The following is a 21254-nucleotide window of genomic DNA, read 5'->3' as shown; positions in this document are numbered from 1 at the left end:
TAAAACCAAACAGCAGTGGTGGAATAGTTGAAACGTATGTCGTCAATCAACTGCTGTATACTTTATTTTTTTCCCCTTCATTGCACGCCACACACTTTATGTAGCCTTAACGTAGGGAAGCGTAGGCTATGCATTCACCGGAGGAAAAAAAAGTTGTCCAGTTTTTCTGAATTAATATAATAGTATATAATTATCATTATTTCAGAAAAGGTTTTGAGAAAATGTTCTTTTCTCAAGTGAATGCATTACGCTTCAGTACGATATTGCGATATCTATATTGCGTGACTACTTTAATGAAGAATGCCTATTTGACATGTGGGACAGCCTGTGTGTGTGTGTGTGTGTGTGTGTGTGTGTGTGTGTGTGTGTGTGTGTGTGTGTGTGTGTGTGTGTGTGTGTGTCCAGCAGGACACACCCATCTTTGTAGCAAAGCTTTTCTTCAAACTTCGCACAGTCAGTCGTTGCCCACTGCAAGCTCACGGGTGAGTAACATGCATTCATATGTATTTTAAGAAGCTAGGAATATTGAGGCTGATTGCCTCATTATGTTCTTAGTGTAATTTTTGCAATCTTTAGCACAGTTCGTCGAGTTATTTCTTTAAAAGTCGTTTGCAGTTAATGGCATTTCGAGTTTTGTGGCTATGATTTAACCTGAGGAGAGGACTAATGTGGCTTACTGCAGTGTGAGCTTTTAGAATAAATAGGTAAACTATTAATTAAATTGTAAATCTTTTTTTAAATATATATGCCCTAATAAATAAATATATATATATATATATCTGCATATTAGGGCGAGCTGGAGAGAACATAACAGACATAACAGGTGTGCATTTTGTGTTTATTATGTGTGCATAGAATAGACTGAGACCATGACTGAGGAAACAGCCACAGGCGCTCCTGCTGGAGTCTCGGAGCCAGATAAAGGGGCAGCTGAGGAAGGGGTTCAGCCGAGGGGAAAATGGGCCAACAACATGGAGTTTATATTCTCCATGGCTGGAGAAATCATTGGCCTCGGGAATGTTTGGCGTTTCCCCTATCTGTGCTACAAGAATGGAGGAGGTGAGGGACCGGCTTTGGATATACTGTATAGGGGATTTTTGCTGGCAGTAGTCTAATATAAAATATATGGCTGCTGAAGTTAAATAAAAGATGTAGGCTGAAAATGTGACTAGTGTGTGTGTGTGTGTGTGTGTGTGTGTGTGTGTGTGTGTGTGTGTGTGTGTGTGTGTGTGTGTGTGTGTGTGTGTGTGCGTGTGCGTGTGTGTGTGTGTGTGTGTCAGTTGGCACTATTCTTTTCTGTCTTAATGAACCCAAGACTAGGTAGTGTGTGTGTGTGTGTGTGTGTGTGTGTGTGTGTGTGTGTGTGTTTGCCCGTGCGAACATGTGCACATGTTCATTTGCATGTCTGTGCACATATGCATGTTGTCAAAGATTTTATTTGTCATCATCTTAATTGCAAACTGGATTCACTCCAAGAATGGTTTACATTGGCGTTCACATAGTCAGAAAGCATTTCATAATTTTAAATTTGAGCTTAATTATTCTGTATAGATGCCAATATATCTATTGTTTTGCTTTAGTTCTTTAATAACTGTTCATGATTCTCTAGGCGGGGACCTTGAGATTTCTCCCAAGTAACATGGGAATTTGTGTAATACCACTATAATTTCTTTCATCACCTCTTTCACCCCACTTAACTAGTTACATAATTGACCTTTAATCTGTCAGTGTGGAACCCCTGCTTTACATCACATACAGTACAAGTGACTCTTCTTCATGGATATCTATATCTGCAGGTGTCTTCCTCATCCCCTACTTCGTGTTCCTCTTCTTCTGTGGCATCCCTGTGTTCTTCCTGGAGACGGCATTGGGACAATACACCAGTGATGGCGGGGTGACCGCCTGGAGGAAGATATGTCCCATGTCCGAGGGTAAAAACAAGTCTCAGACAGATTTGATCATTGTGCTTTCTTCATTGTTATTGGAAAGAAATATAGCTTTTTGCATGCTGGAATACACTGAAGATATTCATGTAGTAAGATATTAGGCATACATTTACATTTTTCAGTGTTTCCAACCAGATCCACCAAAACAAAACCAGATTAGCCTTTTGAAATATTCTAGACTTGTATCAAAGTTTTTTGACAACTGTCAGCATTTTTTTACTAAATAACATATGTACGTACATGTGTATCTCAGTGTTGGAGGCACTGATTAACTGTAGATGTTGCATTCTTCTACAGAGGAAGACTGCAGCAACAGACTTTTACAAAATATGAAAAAAAAAACTCATTGTGTCCTGCAGGGGTGGGGATTGCATCCCAAGTTATTGTGGTCTATCTGAACATCTACTACATCGTGGTGTTGGCCTGGGCTATCTTCTACCTGTATCAGTCCTTCAAAAGCCCGTTGCCCTGGTCCACATGTGACAACTGGTGGAACACTGGTAAAACATGTTTTGTAACAAATCAACGCTTGCTTGTTTAAGCACGTCTGTATTTGACTAGCAGTGTGCTTATTGTGCCTATGTAGGGAATAGAAAATATCAAATTAACAAGTTTCAACTTATTGGTTTTCTTAGAGACTCGACGGGAAGCACAAAATAAATGATCCTACACGGTTTAACATGTTGAAGCATGCAACACCCAACTCACCTTCATCTCTCTTTCTTGAACCTTTTAGAGACATGTCACAGTCACTCTAGTGCCTTTTCCAACCCCCATATGTTTAAACCTGGCTCCAACTGGTCTTTTCTGTACAACATCACCTCACCACCTGACTACTTAGAGAATTTCAATTACACGTAAGTTGCATCTTTATTGTCAAACTGTACTGGGTGAACTATCACAATTTATAATTTTGTGACAAGTACTGAATTCATCATATTGATGAGATACATAAAAAGAATGGTAAGAAACAGGGATTAGTCTTGGCTTTCATACTGTAGATGTAGCAGCTTTGTGACACACCCATGCTTCCATGTGTTCAGAACAGGAGGTCCTTACATCTGTTTCTGTAATAAAAACTTCGAAAAAAACATCTATTTATTGCTTATTTGGGACCGTTTGAGGGTGAAAAGTACACCCAATAAATCAAAATGACTTATCAAACCTTTGTTCAATAGTGGTTAAAAAACAAGTGGGGTGTCAAATGGTAGAAAAATGCCATATTCAAATAAAAGTCAGACATTTTAGGAGATATGCTAATTTGCTTTTCTGCTGAGAGTTAGATGAAAAGTTGAATACCACTCTCATACGGTAATTATAAAGCTACAGCCAGCAGCCGGTTAGCTTAGACTGGAAACAGGGGAACAGCTAGCCTGGCTCTGTCTCATGGTGATAGTAACACCCATTTAAACATTGTTGATAAGTTGTCCGTGTGAGACTGTTTAGAAAATAAAACTACATTGATTGATCACCTATCCAAACTTAAAACAATGAAGAACCATTGTTAGAAATTATTATTTGATTTCAACTCACTTCCACTTACTAGCTTGTGTTTTAATAGGAACACAAGCAGTGAAATGGACCCTTTCCTGACGAGCAGGTCACCGGAAGAAGAGTTCTGGATGTGAGAAACACACTTACTCATGCACTTATCTTCTTAAATCATGAGAAAACAGCTTTGACGCTAATATCATCCTCCCCAGAGTGCTTGTCTTTGGGTGGAACATTCCTCAGCAATAGCTTTTAATTCCTCCCACATACCAACAGGTCATTTTTTATGCGGAGGTGCTTAGAGAACATGATGTCAGTGAAGAAAAAACATCCATATTTTTTTCTCATTTATAGATATTTTTGAAACATGGCTGCTGCTCTTCACACGATAATCTCCTGATTTTTTGTGAGAACAGATATTGGGAAATCAACTGTGCTGTATAATGAGAACAATATGTACTCTGTTCCCTGCAGCTTCTATAATATAAACTAAAGCCATCCAAAATAAACTTTGACAGATTTTTGGACATTCTAAAAGAAAATAAAGCTTTCAGTGCAGTCATGAAGCATTTGTAGCGGGCTGTTTATTTGAAGTGGAAAAAAGCTTTTGAAAGAAGAAATGTGTGTTTACATGTGTTGCACATCTGTGCACCCATCATTCTGCATGTTATTTGCAGAGGATGCAGTCGTATACATGTGTTCATGTGTCTGACCTCTTCCCCACAGTAACCGTGTGTTAAGGATGTCAGATGACATGTCCCTGGGTAAGATAAACTGGGACCTGGCTGTGTGTCTCCTGCTTGCCTGGATAATGTGTTACTTCTGCATCTTTAAGGGAATCAAATCGTCAGGAAAGGCAGGTACTTCTTGTGCATACATATACAGTACCTGATATTAAGGTTACATATATATGACTTCTTTAGCTCATCTGTCTTTCTTTCTATCTACCGTCACTCCTATGTGATTAGTGTAGAAGTAATAAAGGAAAATAGGTGATTGATTTTTATCCAGAGTCATCAGTGCACATGAAGTTATAATCCTTAAGATTTTAATTTAGAATTTAATGAAACTATTTATGGCCCAACATTGTTTCAGCATAGCCATGATGTACGTGTTTACGTTCTGTACTGGCGGAGTCCGACATTCCTGTCTGGGATTTAAAGCTACATTGTGTAAGAATTTCTCCCATCTAGCGGTGAAATTGTATATGACAACCAACTGAATATTACTTTCTAGCCCCTCCCATTCCGAGCGCGTTTTAACTCCTACGGTGGCCGAACCCGAAATTAGCTCTCTTCATCGTTTACACGCAGCTCTTCCAGCCACTCCAATATTAACTTTGGTCTTGTTGCTTTGCCTGTCGCGTTGTCGTTTTAATTCAGTTTTTTTGCTTCCCTGGCGAGTAATCTCCCCCTTGCATTCGGCACGGTGCCACTGAGTTTAAAAGCGAGAAAGGCGGAGGTATGTCCCTCTTTGGCTAATGTATTTTAAAGATGGAGGCGCTACATGGCGGCTGTAATTCAAGTGAGTCACTCGTATGTATTCTAAATGATTCTGAATATTCGAAATGATTCTGAATGAGTACATATTTGTGAAAGAACAAAGGGGTTTTTGCTAAGAATCAACTCAAAAAATTACACAATGTAGGTTTAAATTGTATACCCACTCTCCAGAGATTCACAGGAAACAATGCTTGTACGTACTGGACATGATGTGGAAGACAAAAGCTGGGGCTAGCGCATACTCATGTAGTGTTTGGATGCACTGTAAAAATATACAGGAGTTGCTCTTCTTCCATTGCCCATCTGACAGAGTAGCCTCAAGGCAAACATACTTGCAGTTACCACCAGTAATCACAGTGTCGGCAAATCAACCAGGAGGGAAATCTTAAGGATTTGAACTTTTAAGCTCTATGGAGTGTTTTAGTACCTTTCAGCTCATTGTTTTGATTTTACAGCCCGCAACTTCACTTTTGTGGTTCATTCTCACCACACTCAGCATCATTTCCAACTAGCGGCATGCAGGTGTTTTTAAAATCAGATAAATCCACAGTACGCTACCGGCCAGCACCAAATGGCAGACAGGCAAAGTTAGCGACTAGCTGGCAGGTGTGGACTGGGACCAAAAATCGGTCCTGGCAATTTGGCCCAGACCGGCCCATCCTTGCGGACGGGTGGTATATGTGGTAATATGTATATCAACTCCTACTCCTTAAAACTACTAACGCCATGTAATGAGTAAGCAAGAATCAGTGAGAGTTGACAAATTAAATACTTCAAAAAAGTGCCATTTATTGATACAATAAAATATATATATATTTTTTTTTATATATATCATTTCACGACTGAAGACTAATTTGAAGAGGTCTATCATGAGTTTTTGTCTGCCAATGCAGATAGAAAAGCTACAATGCTCCTTAAGAAAGTTTGCTGTTTGCTGCAATGTTTATCTAGGCTACTTTAAGGACACAAATGCACAAGCTTAAGGTTTGATGAACCTTAAAGTGATGTTTTGCTTATTATTAAGATGTAGGCTACTTTGATGAATGAAAGGTGAAAATAATAATAAAACAGTGAGAACATCATCTCAGATACCTGCGCCCTTAGCCAATCTAATGCAATCATACAGTATAGCATGCCTACTTCTTTTATTGTTGTAGTGTTATCATCAACAGTTTGTCCACCACTTTTTTTTGGCTCAGTTTTATCAAGGGGGAAAGTGTTTTAAGGGGAGTTGTGCTTACCGCAGGTTCTACCCTCCCTCCCTCATCTCTGTCCCTCTCCTCCTGAGTCTCCTCCTCACTTTGCATGCCACTCCGCCAACACCGACACCACCACCACTATCATCAGCCACGGGAGCTGATGAAGGTCCTGCTACTGCCAAAAACATGTCTGTCAATTTGACACATTTGGCAGCGTCTGCCTGTAGGGCTGTCTTTTCTCACGCAACTTCTCTGCACCTTTGTTTCATTTTTGCGTTTAGACTTGTCTTGCTCCCTATCTGTTTGTGTACTTCCCAGTTCTCCTGTCACTGACCGTGTATTTATCTTTTGCGCCACGCACCGTTATGGACTAGTCCATTTCATTGTAAAAGTAGGGGATGTATGGAAAAACCTAGCCTATGTGATATAAGTGTTTTGGGCCAGCCCAGTGTCAATTGAAAAATCAGTGGGCCGCTGATCTAGTCCTACCACTTTTATGGGCCGGTTCATGGGCCGGACAAAAAAAATGTAATCAAAAAAAAAAAAAGTGTCGGTGGTCGGCCCAAAAAGCACGTCGGCCCACTGGGAAAGTGCCCGGTACGCCAGATGGCCAGTCCGTCCCCCGCTAGCTGGTGAACACAGTGGAGCATTTAGCAGCTAAAGAGACAGAAATGTCACTCATGAGTTGGTGGAGACCTAGTCTCGCATTGCCAGACCTATTTCCACAGTGCGGACGAATGGTCTGGCTGCACGAGTTCACTTTCTGTTAGAGGAGAAAACATGCTCTGGTTTGGCTTTGGTAGGCTTTACACTGTACATAGGATAAGCCTAGCGGAGACCAAAAACAGAGCCAAAAAGAGACTGGATAATGGACTTGCATACACTGAATGTGCAAAAAGAAAGCTGTTTGCTAACACATTTGTCATATCAAATTTTTAAGGTGAGAATATGCCAGTGTTGTGTGTTCTGCTTGTTTCTGCTGCCTAAAGAAATTACTTAATACAGGTTTAATGTTTTTTTGAGTGTTTTGAGTGTACATATGAAATCATGACCTACTGTTTTGTTTGTATATTTTTCGTATTTGTAGGTAGTTTACTTCACTGCTACATTCCCCTACCTGATGCTGTTGATCCTTTTCATCCGTGGAGTGACACTCCCAGGAGCCGGCGAGGGACTGAAATATTACCTCACTCCTGACTTCAGCAAGATCACTGATCCAGGTGTAAGAACTCACGCTCATCATCAACTGTTAACAGTGTTTGCATCTGAAAAGCAACATTACAAACAATACGCACAGTACAGAAATTCTGTAAAGTAAAGACGCAGAAAGAGGCATTAGAACTCCGAGTTTTGACCTCACAACCAACCAGAACATCATCTGTCTCTTTGTATCTCAATGCTTCTCTCTCTCTCTGTTAGATTCCTCTGTGTTCGAACAGGATGAATACAGTGTCCTGTTATCCCCCCCCCCCCCTTTTCGCCTTAAATCTTGTATCCGGTCCCAAGACAGAGTCTTAACAAGAAAAGCAAACCAGGATCATTTTTCAGTGAGAAGTTTGTCGAAGATAGCTTCCCCCTCGTGTGTAACATCATCACACAGGAGTAAAAGACAACTCTTTCCATTGGGAATTTCTAACACATTTTAAAGATGTATTTGCCTTATTAAAAAGTCAATTTAACTACTAGCTGAAACTGAAGTCAGCAATTTGCCATAATTGAAAATTAATGATTTTATTTACAGAAAAATAAGCACACTGTATTGCATTCTTACAGCAGATCTGCTTTTTATTCAGCATGGTGAAGTCAATTCTAAAATGAAAAAAGGGAAAAAAAACAGAGGGTGAATTGTGGATGCATGCTCTTGCACAATAACAGCCTCTGTTTCTGCAGCAACGATTTAAGAAGAATGACTCTTCCTCCCACAAAACAGATCGTCCCCCCCTCTCCCTCCCCCTCCCCCTGCTTCTCTCTCTATCTCTACGTCTTCCTCTTGACAATTCACTGCAGGACTTCAGGGGTCAAATGTAATCACCAGAGGGCAGTAACTCTCAGAAAACCCCATGTCTTTGAGGGGAGTCTCTTCCTTTTTGTTCTGTGGGCATGTGAATGTGCATACATACAGTCAGGTCCATAAATATTGGGACATCGACACAATTCTAATCTTTTTGGCTCTATACACCACCACAATGGAGTTGAAATGAAACGAACAAGATGTGCTTTAACTGCAGACTTTCAGCTTTAATTTGAGGGTATTTACATCCAAATCAGGTGAACGGTGTAGGAATTACAACAGTTTGTAGATGTGCCTCCCACTTTTTAAGGGACCAAAAGTAATGGGACAATTGGTTGCTCAGCTGTTCCATGGCCAGGTGTGTGTTATTCCCTCATTATCCCATTTACAAGGAGCAGATAAAAGGTCCAGAGTTCATTTCAAGTGTGCTATTTACATTTGGAATCTGTTGCTGTCAACTCTCAATATGAGATCCAAAGAGCTGTCACTATCAGTAAAGCAAGCCATCATTAGGCTGAAAAATCTAAACAAACCCATCAGAGAGATAGCAAAAACATTAGGTGTGGCCAAATCAACTGTTTGGAACATTCTTAAAAAGAAAGAACGCACCGGTGAGCTCAGCAACCCTAAAAGACCCGGAAGACCACGGAAAACAACTGTGGTGGATGACCGAAGAATACTTTCCTTGGTGAAGGAAACACCCTTCACAACAGTTGGCCAGATCAAGAACACTCTCCAGGAGGTAGGTGTATGTGTGTCAAAGTCAACAATCAAGAGAAGACTTCACCAGAGTGAATACAGAGGGTTCACTACAAGATGTAAACCATTGGTGAGCCTCAAAAACAGGAAGGCCGGATTAGAGTTTGCCAAACAACATCTAAAAAAACCTTTACATTTCTGGAACAACATCCTATGGACAGATGAGACAAAGATCAACTTATACCAGAGTGATGGGAAGAGAAGAGTATGGAGAAGGAAAGGAACTGCTCATGATCCAAAGCATACCACCTCATCAGTGAAGTATGGTGGTGGTAGTGTCATGGTGTGGGCATGTATGGCTGCCAATGGAACTGGTTCTCTTGTATTTATTGATGATGTGACTGCTGACAAAAGCAGCAGGATGAATTCTGAAGTGTTTCGGGCAATATTATCTGCTCATATTCAGCCAAATGCTTCAGAATTCATTGGACGGCGCTTCACAGTGCAGATGGACAATGACCCGAAGCATACTGCGAAAACAACCAAAGAGTTTTTTTAAGGGAAAGAAGTGGAATGTTACGCAATGGCCAAGTCAATCACCTGACCTGAATCCGATTGAGCATGCATTTCACTTGCTGAAGACAAAACTGAAGGGAAAAATGCCCCAAGAACAAGCAGGAACTGAAGACAGTTGCAGTAGAGGCCTGGCAGAGCATCACCAGGGATGAAACCCAGCGTCTGGTGATGTCTGTGCGTTCCAGACTTCAGGCTGTAATTGAATGCAAAGGATTTGCAACCAAGTATTAAAAAGTGAAAGTTTGATTTATGATTGTTAATCTGTCCCATTACTTTTGGTCCCTTAAAAAGTGGGAGGCACATATACAAACTGTTGTAATTCCTACACCGTTCACCTGATTTGGATGTAAATACCCTCAAATTAAAGCTGAAAGTCTGCAGTTAAAGCACATCTTGTTCGTTTCATTTCAACTCCATTGTGGTGGTGTATAGAGCCAAAAAGATTAGAATTGTGTCGATGTCCCAATATTTATGGACCTGACTGTATGTTTGCATGCACATTCCTGTGAGTGGTAAAGATATTTGCTTGTGGAAGTTATTTTTTGTTTCTTTTTCAGTCTTTGTCTCTTTGACTGGACTCCTGTGTTGCTAATCTCAATCAATCATTTTTTCATTTGTCACATGAAACCGTACGAGGTACAATTCCAGTGAACTCTAATCCCATCATCATTTGGATGCATCATGCAACTCAATTTAGCTCTGATCATCTCAATTGTTCCTGTTATTGTAAGAGCATCTACTCATACAGCTCTGAATCATTGTGGGAATCTCAGCATGTAATCATGGAAGGAAGCAAAGGGAACACCTGTGAGAATGTTTTTGGCGTATGCCGAAAGCAGGTGAAAGCGGTTATGGGTCAAAAAGCAGAGTAATGCAATGCTAGATGCTCTTAAAACCAGATCTGAAAACAGATGTTTCTTATGAGTGCTGCTTTAGCATGCAAATGTTTTAGCTTGAAGCCCAGATGAAACTGAGTTCTGGCCGGCATCTGGGGTCTGTTTAATGTGTGAATGTGTGTCCTTTTGTCTCTGTGTCTGTGTGTGACTCTGTATCCAGAGTAGCCAAGAGGACTTCAAAATAATACGCATGCTTCTAAAGACACAACAGCTTCCTCTTTGTCCAGTGTCAGATGTGAAGATCCTTTGCCACGGACTGAGGCGTTCATTTCTGACCTGAAGCTGGGGGGAAATCAGGCCCACCACAGGGCTATAGTAGGGGCCTGTATATTGCTTTGGAGCCTTGCCAATTCTATCTTTTACTAGGCGAGACTCTAATGTTAACCAGATGCTGTGAGAACGAGGGCCCGCGGACTGACATTCATGTCAACAAACCTTCCCCCACACCCACCAACATGGATTGACACAAACACAAACGCATATGTAGTGCACACTCAATCACATTTGTGAATGCAGGAACACAACAAAGAGATGCAAATTCTGTATATAATGTACTTGTCAACACAGTCACACAATCACAGAAATTGTATCATAGTTGATGTTGGCATAAAGAATCATACAGTTTGTTATCGTACAGTTCTGACAAGTTCTTTTTGTATTGCTCTGTAAGGAAAGAAGTTGATTAAAAGCATGTGCTCTGGGTTATTTTAACACTTTCAACATTCAATGTCCCGCAAATGTTTCAGAAGTCCATGTCTTACCCACTCCACTGTAGATATGGCGTGATGCAGGGACTCAAGTGTTCTTCTCTTTCGCCGTGTGTCAGGGAGTACTGACTGCTCTGGGCAGCTACAACAAATACAACAACAACTGCTACAGGTCCGTGTCCTCACACACAGCGCATCATCACATTTACAGTTTCACATTCTTGTGCTCTTTGACAGTGCAGGCCCTTGTTCTTGTTATGTTGTAGGGATTGCTTGGCACTATGTTGCCTGAACAGTGCCACCAGTATCTTTGCTGGTTTTGCTGTGTTCTCAGTGCTGGGATTCATGGCTCATGACATGGGCGTACCGATGAGTGAAGTTGTTTCTAGTGGTGAGTTCATTCCATTTGTTGGATTTGAAATATCTCAAAACAGTTGCTGTATTTCATTTGTATGCATTGTTGGACTGCAATTAATATATTATTTTCAATATTGATTAATCTGGAACATATTTTTTCGTTGGGCATCTTCAAATGTCTTTGTTGTTGTTTTGTCCAGCCAATGATCATAAAAGATTATATATCATGTACAGTATATGACAAAGCATTGGATCCTCATTTTAAGAAGCTAGAAACAGCAAGTGTTATATTAATAAAAGGTTAATATAAATTAAATTAATATAATTTGTTTGATTATCAAAGCAGCTGCCCATTCATTTTGACTAGACTAATCGACTAATCGTTGCAGCTCTAATGCATAGTGGCTTTAATTCTGGCAGTGGCAACAACAACCAACAATGTCCACAAGATGGCATCTTATGTTCACACGCGGTTAAAAGATTTTTTTTTTGTGGACGGTGGAAAAAGTCCTGGTGGCACAAGTCCTACCTTCTTCTACATTTTTATCCGGACACATTTTATTGTTGTTATATGTTATATGGTTATGTTATTTTTTTGTGGTGTGACTTCTTATTTTTAAATCTTGTTTTGGAAAGCATTTAGCAAGAGAAAATATTAAACTAAAGTTATTGATAGTCAAAGAGGTCACAAGATGATTGAAGGATAACAAATGTTTCTCTTTCACGAAATTATGAAGATTGCAGCACACTCTCATGTGTTCATAGCTGCATTTATGGACTTTCTACAGGTCCTGGTCTGGTCTTTATAGTTTATCCAAGGGCTCTGTCGTGGCTGCCTGCCCCAACGTTCTGGGCTGTGCTCTTCTTCCTCATGGTCCTCTTGTTGGGCCTGGACACTCAGGTATTGTATGTAATGCATGTGTTTCAGCATCACGTCACATCCACAAATAATCCTGTGTCTGTCCTCACAGTTTGTGTGCGTGGAGAGCCTTGCCACAGCCATCACAGACATGTTCCCACGTCAGCTGAGGAGGCCAGGCGGCAGAGAGGTCCTGGCTCTGGTCATCGCTGCTTCCTGCTTTCTACTGGGGCTGCCACTCATCTCTGAGGTATGGAGCAGAGAGCGTAACGGAATGTTGGATTGAAGATGCTAAAAAAGAAAAGAAAAGATAATGTAATAATTCAGGTGACAACATGTAGATTCAAATCTGCAGTGCTGTGTGATAGATAGCAGATCTATATACTACTGTATGTCAACTGAGTCAAATATCTGGACAGCTGTTGGATGGTCATGAAACTTGGCTCAGACATTTATGTTCTTCACAGCAAGAATTGTAATAACTTTGGTTATCCCTTAGTTTTTCATTTAGCACCACATTCAGGTATTTTATTTTATATTTTATTTTAAACTTTAGTTCATGTGTTTAGTGCTAATTGGACATATCTGCTAAACATCAGCATGTTAGAATTTAGCTTAAAGTATCTGCATAGCCTCACACATAACTGCTAGCATGGCTGTAAACTTTGTCTTCCTTATCAACTAACTAACTTTTCAAATGGGTGATGTAAGGCAAAAGGAAATTGGTAAAAGTGTTGATAGAGCATACACTTTATGCTCCACTTGATTAAAGGGTTACATTTCATGATGTATGACAAATATGGTAATGGTAATATGGTATGCTCTACTGGCGCACAGGAAATAGCAGAAAAGTCCTTTTTATTTTATTTTTTTCTCCTAATGTTTCAGGGAGGGATAGTCCTCTTCTGGCTGATTGACACCTACGGTCCCAGCGGAACCACTATCCTCATTATCGCCTGTTTTGAGACCATTGTCATTGCCTGGGTGTATGGTAAGTCATGCCATTTGCCGTTATCACTGCACTACATGCTTTTTTTATTATGCACTGCATGCAACAGTGATCTACTGCTGCACTGTTTCTCAACATACAAGTCATTTACTAGCTTTAAATGATTTCGAAAGATCTAAATATCTAAAGCCCTTTACTTTCAGGTCTAAAATTTTGCCAACAAAGGAACGCATTTCACATGTGTAATCAACTTCCTGTATCTGTACAATCTTATCTGTAAGAAGCCAGCTTCTGATATCCACAGTTTTATTTTTACATTGAAAGAGCTCTACCAAAGAAAGGACATTTTGATGAGTTTGAAAAGATAACAGGATCCTGTGTTAATTTTTCTTTTAGAATATCCCCCCCCATACTCATAATAATGCATAATGCACCACGTATACTGCAGATACACTCTTCTTAGGCTTCAATCAAATCTTTTTTTTTTTTTTTATGAGACATCCATGGTGCCCAGACAATGAATCCTAACGACTTTGGTGATTACCTGACTTTACATCTAGCACCATCATTGGGTCAATTTGTGTCAAATTAAATACTTTGGTTTATGACCAAATCCCTGCAAAGCTAATACCATTCCCATCAGCCTCAACTGTACTTTGTATTTAGTAAACTGAAATACTGAATATAATGATAGATAATACATGCACAATAAAAATTATTAATGTCTCCTGTAATAACTGAAAGTACTGTATACAGGCATGTACCATCAAAACCAAGGATAATATTATGGTAATGGTAAAACAGGTATATGTGAGGACCTATTTAAGAGTAGACACAACTTCACAGAGCAGCATGCAAGGCTACAGACTCTTATTCCTATTTTCTTGTATTTTAGTTTGACACAACCATGTTTGATACTCCTAACAGCCTTGCTGTTTACAGGAGGTTACATCTAACTTGATCTAACTTAAAACCCAGCTACAGTACATAACAGTTGTAGTAAGGAGAATAATCAGAACATGAGGTATTTATCTGTGTTTTATTTAACAACTCCAGCTGAGCGTAGTGGTTGTTCGTAGAGTTTATCTTAGACTAGAATGATGAGTGCTCTATCTACTGGACTGAAACCAAAAGCAACACCTGCTGCAGTATTTAATGCATTTTTTTTTAGTTTCTTCTCCTCAAATGTGTCAGGATTTGTCCAATGCCTATACCACAAATATGAATCCTCCATTTCCATATTGCAGTCTTCCTCAGCCATCATTTCGAGTAAATCTTCTTCCCACACCTTCATTATCGGCAGTATTACAGGCTAAATTACAACATGTGGGTGGAGAATTCCTCTCTTCTTATAAACATCTCTCAGAGCATCTGCATTGCATTCTTTTCTCAAGACAAGCAATTTTCCTTCAAGGAACTGAAGGCATATTCCTAGGAAGGGCTCTCATGAAAAATCCTGACCATTAGGGTTTAGAATCTGGGTCCAGGCAGCTACACATCTTCTACTGCACAGTGATGCAGGGTGCGATATTGATCCGTTTCTGCACCAGCTTCCTCAGCCCCACTTTGAGTTGTTTAGCCATTCGTTCAGCCTCTCTGCCTCTTCAGAGTGAGTCTGTGTTACGTGTGGAGAAACTTCCTCACCCAAATTTAAATTTCCTCCTACGCGTACATTAGTTTTAGGGGTTGATTAGTGTATAATTTTTGGAGCCATGTCTGCTCTCCTAAATGGGTTCACAACTTATTCTTCTATTGTGCATTTGCAAAAATCAATCCGTGGATGTTGTTCCATCAGCCAGGTCATGCACCTGACCAATCTCATATTAGTTTGTGTTAATGTCTCTCCTTCTTTCTGTAGTTCTTCTTCTCCTCTCTTTTGCAGCTCAAGGTGAGCAGCTTTCTCATCTCCACCTCATTTCTCCTCCTCCTTCACTCCTCCTCAGCTTACGACTGTGGTCTTCCTTTTCCTCCTCATTTGAACCACCTGATTTTGACAGATCAATTCATCATTTCCCTGGATACATGCTTTTTGTTGGTTTGGAGGCTGTTCTTCTTCCTCTTCCCTCCCTCCTTACTAGTTCCATTTAGTTTGTACTAGTTTCCATTGTGTGTTGAAACGTCACATTACATGTTTCCTAGCAATAAATCATATGACACATCTGAACAACACTTACATTTGATAGTATGCAACAGAAATAAAAACCAAAATGATATCTTAGATTAGGTTACTAATGCCGTATCTCTAAATGCTGCAATTATAATAAGTAGTTAAATTAACTATAGTTAAATAAATGTAGTTGAGTATAAAGTTAATGTAGTGGATTAGAAGTATTAAAATGAAACTACTCAATTATTTTAAAAGTATACTTTGGTTCCTTTCATTATGGGTAATACAAACATATAATTATAGACAGGTTTAGGGAAAAATGAGACTGTCCTCCCGTGAAAAACGCTCCCATAGGTCGTTTTTACAAGCAGTAATCACCACTCATATTAACTTTTATAGTGGTGGCGCCCTCTAGTGGCCTCCCGTAATTATTACGGGAGCAAAGCAGGGAATAAACTGATGCAGGTTGGGGATGGGTCAATTACAAGACTTTCACCTAGGTAACCGAGGTTTGTGTCCCATTTTAAATTAAGTAAATGGCAAGTTTTTTGTTAACTTTACGTAAATAACAGAACTCTGTCATGTTCTGCGTCACGTGCGTAACCGGAAGTTAAGTAACGTAACTGATGATCTTAACCTAAACCACAATATTTTTCTAAACTTAACTAAGTAGTTTTGGTGCCTAAACCTAACCAAGTAGTTGTCCTGCCTAAACATAACCAAACTACAACTGTTTCACAACGTTAACAACATGTTTAAAACCGCAAACAGTTACGTTCTGTCGTTTAGCCTACATTTGAGGACGGAAAACGACCCTGTGGGCCGTATTTCCTGCCACCAGTAGGCGCTCATGTGGGTTGTATTAGAGCAGGGGTCTTCAACGTTTTTAGGCCAAGGACCCCTTAACTGAAAGAGAGACGGAGCAGGGACCCCCTACTGCATATATTGCAAAAAATAAGTTGCATATTAAATTGGGCCTACAATAATGTGGGCAGTACAGTACATACCTTTTTTGTGCATAGAATACTAAGCTAGCTCATTTTAATTTTTTGAAAAAGGACCCCCTGTTGAAGATCTCTGTATATGAGGGCAGGAATAAACAACCTATATCGTCGTATAGTTTGAAGGACTTGTTGGAAAAAGAAAAAGAAATACCACTGGATGTCACAAAGCTGAGGCTTCACCATCTCAGTCAAGGGCCCCATGTGTTTAAGAGTGTTCCCTGTAAAACAAAACATTTAGTGCCCTTGGATCGACTAACACCTCCCGTCCATGACTTTGCAGGTGCAGACCGTTTCTATGACAACATTAAGGACATGATCGGGTACCTACCATTCCCCGTGCTGAAGTACTGCTGGCTGTTCATCACGCCACTCATCTGTGGAGTGAGATACTCACACCTGTGTCACATCTCTCTTATTGATTCACCTACTCTTAATGTCTGTTTCCCCTCGTGGTTTCATGTGTATTCATTATTTTCTACCTTACATCACTTCTGAACACAGATCTTTCGCTGCCCCTTATCTTTGCTTCTTCCTGTTCCCCTTCTCTCCTGGCCTTTCTATCTTTACTGAGTGTTTCACATATTTCATTTTGTCACATCAGTATTTATGCTTGAGCTCACATATGGGAAAGAAAAGGTGAGACTGCCGCTCTTCACCTGCTGAAAATGTGAACGAATCTGTTTTAAAAACACACTTCACTGCGTGATGAGTACAATATCAGAAAGTTCAGCAGGCATATTCATTCTTAATGGGAGTTGGTAAGTCAGTTAAAGGAGCATACTGGTGTGTTTAAGCCACACAAATCACATACAATTTATGATGTAATGTTTTGTTCTTTTCTGCCTCACAGTTCACAGTATTACCGTGTAGTAGCCTAGTTGAAGGCGTGGATGATAATGGCACAGATTTGTCTTTGTCTTTCAGCTCATTGTTTTGGTTTCCTGACCTCTCTCTCTCATCAACCTGAAGTTATATAATAACATAACAAAAATGAAACCTGGAGACAAATGATATAGAGAGATGAACTATTAGCAGAAGCTAAACCTTTGCAAGTTGGAGAAACGTTCAGTAATTGCATGTGCCTATTTACCTGATTCAAAATGTTTTAAACCATTTAAGTTTTTCACCATTTGATTCAAGTGTGATTTAAAAACAGAGGATTTGATTATATTCACTTTTAAAGAGAGCTTTCGTTCCACTTCTTTCTATTTGTTAAGATTTATTTTTCTTGCACCATAAAGCACACCCCTTCACTTGTTTTACAGCTAAGCTCTCTAAAATGAGCATTTCTTGTCCCCTAGGTCACATTGCTGTATGACCTAACACAATCACAGAGTCTCGCTGTCTACGGTTATAAACCCGGCATCTGGGGTGACGTATTTGGAGCGCTACTTATCATCACACCACTGATGTGCATCCCAGTATTCTTTTTGATCTCACTGTATAAGGTGGGTGAATTCAAAAGTTGTCAATTTTCTGAGCACTTGACTGTTATACTGTGATGGGTGCTTTACTATGTTTCATAGTCTATATCCTCGACGATCCACTTCCGGGATTGTTCCGGTGCCGCAGGAAATCCCGCCGGATGCATGTCTTATCGCCGATGTCCGTTACCTTCCGCTTTCTTTTTGTTGGAATTTCAAACTCCGGGGGATTTATGAGGACTATGGTTAACTGCTCCTCAGATTTCTGCAGGGTATATTGAGACAGCTAGCTAGACTATCTGTTAAATCAGAGTTTTCTCTTGCACGACTAAACCAACCTTTGAACGTACACGTTACACCAAAACAAGTTCCTTCCTGAGGCTATTTTGCAGCGGCTCCGTGTGGAGCTTACGATTGTGATTGTTTTAAAGAAATGCCAATAAACCAGAGCACGTTTTTTTTTCCCATCCTGGAATGCTGTGTGGACTAGCCAGACCCTCCTCCGCAGCGTGTGGAGGAGGGTCTTGGCAAAGCGAGACTAATGTTTCATAACATTGTGTTTTAATTGCATTTCCCTCCTAACAATCAGAATGGCCAACAAATGATTACACCATCCAGTGATCTGCGTCAGGCTCAACCACACAAGCCAATTCTCACACTGTGTAACCACGTCATCTTCAAGGCACAGGTGAAGCCATACAGACATGTGGAGGAAAACGACAAGATGGTGATGGGGGAACCCAGCATGGTTTGATGATCACTGATGAACAGACCTGCAGCAAATGAGTGCATAGATGTCATCAGTTGAACTGTACAAATCTGTCACAACAAAAAAAACAAAAAATGTTTTTTTCATCAAATGCAAAATTGTATAAAAGTTAACAAATTTCATTAGTATTCAGGGACAGTTGTGTTTTTTTAATGTTGTGTTTAATTTTTTGGTACATTAGTGTTTACCTCGCAATATACATTTTTCTATACACCTATAATCCTATCTACTGTAAGTGGCTTACAAAAGTACTTCACTTATTAAGCATTTCACTCTCATACAGTAATACTGTGGGACTCTGAGTGGACAGAACCATAAATATCATCTTTTTATTCCAAGCATTGTCTTAATCCTCGTAAAAACCTGGCACCTACATTGCCCACAATGCAACCTGAATGCTGATTGGTCAAAAATGTCAGTGTGTTATGCTAGTAACGGCTAATGTAGCCTTGAGCTGCTAGCCTTAAAGCGAGATGAGGATCTGACTACAGAGGTCTGGTTAGCTCACTCTTTTTTTCTTATTATTTTCATTTTCAAAGCTGTAGTTATCAGACCCAACTGACGCTGCCTCAGGTGACATCACTTGAGGCAATTTATAAGACTTCATGCAGCTCCCTCTGGTGCCAAGACCTGTAAACAAACTTTGATGTATAAAAAAAGGTGTATTTTCCCTTTAAAACATTCATCTGGAACATTTGAGTTATTGCATGTTTTACATGCAATTGTAAATTGTAGTAGCTGTTTTTCATGAAATGCATAATGCAGACAAAACTGTGCAATGTCGATCCTAATCAAATGCAGAATTTGCATATGCATTGCTGAATTAGTTTTTTTTATTTGCATGGACATTTAATGTTTGTACGCAGCACAACTTACTTCTTTTGTCATTGAGGTAATTATTGTGTTTATTATTGATATACCTCCATATATCTTCAACCAAACAGGCCAAATCTTTGTTTCAGAATAGGCATGCACATTATCTTCAACTCATTATATGTGTTCATACATAGTGCACAATTTATCCCATTAAAAGTATCCGTATGCTAAATATCCTGGTGTCTATTTAGTTTATGACCAGAGAGGATCAACATTCAATACACGTTCAGGATGATCAGCTCGTCAGTTCAGCAAACGAATCTCATATTTCCTATTTTTTAACAAGAAAACAATATTTCAAAGGTCTGTGTGGCTTACATTCTTTTTGTCCTACAAAATAATAAAATAACTTGGCTCTGTGTCTGTGTGATGTCACAGGATATGTGTGATTGGTGAACATGAACTTGCTCCATCATAATGCCAAGTTCAGTCATCCGTGTGATCCAAACTGGCATTCAATTAACTGACAATTCCGGCCAGTTGCGTCCCACCTCTCCTGACCCCCTAGCTGCCTCCAGCCCACCCCAGACAGGGAATGACCTCAAATAGTATGGCTCACCATTGGGACAAGTGCATCTTCAAATTGACATTGGTTTCCTTTTTACTTTTAAGAAGTAGAAATGAACAACTTGAAGCTATTAGATGTTCCTAAAGTGATAGAAAACAGCGGTAGGATGATGTTAAGCAAGGCCCCCATTTTGTACATTGATGGTGCTAGAAGCTGGGGGCGGAGATAGAACTGTAGGTTCACAAGCGCAGCAACAATTCCAGTATGAGCAGAGAGCCAAAGTTACTGTAATGGAAAACCTGAACAATTGGCATGTGTACCAACAATTGACTATATCTACACGTCATACAAATACAGATTAGTTAACTAAGTGGGACATTATTAGTGTTAATGGAAACATTAACATGAGATCATTTTTTCTTTTTATGTAAGGTGTTATAAAAAAGTGATGAATAAATAAATATTGTTGATTCTAAATGCAAGTTCATTTTTTTTTTTTTTTTTTTATCTTTTTGCTTTTGCAGCCATTATGTACCTAACAATACCTTAGAGTTGGTACTGCAGCTACATTAAAGGAGTACTCCAGCAGTTTAGTATTGCACTTACTACTTATTGTACTAACATTTGGGGACTCACAAGAAATTGATTTTAAAAAGAAATGGTCAAAATCACAGACAAACAGAAGCCTAGCTATTCAAACTCCAGAAACACTGAATCCAACATTTCCCATAATGCAACATGATAGTGTCTTTCATTAGGCCTTCCTTGACTGGTAAACGCGGACATCTTTCGAACTTCACATTTTCAGTTTGTAAGTCGGGCTGTCTGTTGGATGGGAACTGGTAAATAGGGAACCCCAAGTTAAAAAGTATATTCCCTGAAAGTAAGCCTAAGAGAAACCATATAGTTTTAAAGTCACCTACAGTATTTTTTGTATGATTTAATATTATTACCATGTCGCTGCAGAAGTGTGCAGGGTAATCAGGGAGATTCAGATCATTTGGACTTTTTACCGCTTGCTTTGGTTTCATTTGCTTTAGTTTAAGTTATATTTTCTTTCAGTTTCCAATCAGTAAAATAATATCTTTTAAGTTTGTTTTTTTAAGTCTTTGTCCAACCTTGAGTCACAACCACGATTATATAAGTACAAAGAAAAGGAAGAGCATACGAAAACAGCTAAAAGAAATCACCTTAATGAATCTGTAGACATATTTGTATTTTCCCCTCAATGTTTTCCTTTAACTTAAATGGCATATTATTTCTGTTTGCCCCTTATTGAGTCAGAATATCCTCCATGTGATTGTATCTACAAAAAAACCACATCATGTTCAACTGAGTAAACCGCTTCCTACCCTCGGCTGGTTTTGACTCCAG

At 39.6% G+C, this 21254-nt stretch overlaps 1 protein-coding gene across 2 annotated transcripts; it reads left to right on the top strand.

Annotated features, from left to right (window-relative positions):
• The first annotated feature begins 374 nt into the window (after nt 1–374).
• LOC144512320 (sodium- and chloride-dependent betaine transporter-like) lies at nt 375–19731 on the top strand. Of its 2 annotated transcripts, none has more exons than XM_078242990.1 (16): nt 375–482; nt 856–1059; nt 1797–1931; nt 2306–2446; nt 2683–2803; nt 3508–3570; nt 4164–4297; nt 7230–7360; nt 11096–11199; nt 11294–11418; nt 12173–12285; nt 12356–12493; nt 13132–13234; nt 16584–16684; nt 17605–17751; nt 18317–19731. In XM_078242990.1, the coding sequence occupies exons 2-16, from the start codon at nt 870–872 to the stop codon at nt 18479–18481; spliced, it is 1911 nt and encodes a 636-aa protein (XP_078099116.1). In that variant the 5' UTR covers nt 375–482; nt 856–869; the 3' UTR covers nt 18482–19731. The 2 variants fall into 2 exon arrangements, with proteins under 2 accessions (XP_078099116.1, XP_078099115.1); XM_078242989.1 differs by having other exon boundaries at nt 383–482; nt 861–1059.
• The last annotated feature ends 1523 nt before the right edge of the window (nt 19732–21254 follow it).

Source organism: Sander vitreus, chromosome 23, assembly GCF_031162955.1.
Source record: "Sander vitreus isolate 19-12246 chromosome 23, sanVit1, whole genome shotgun sequence".
NCBI lineage: Eukaryota > Metazoa > Chordata > Actinopteri > Perciformes > Percidae > Sander > Sander vitreus.
This window is presented reverse-complemented; position numbering and strand designations above follow the sequence as displayed.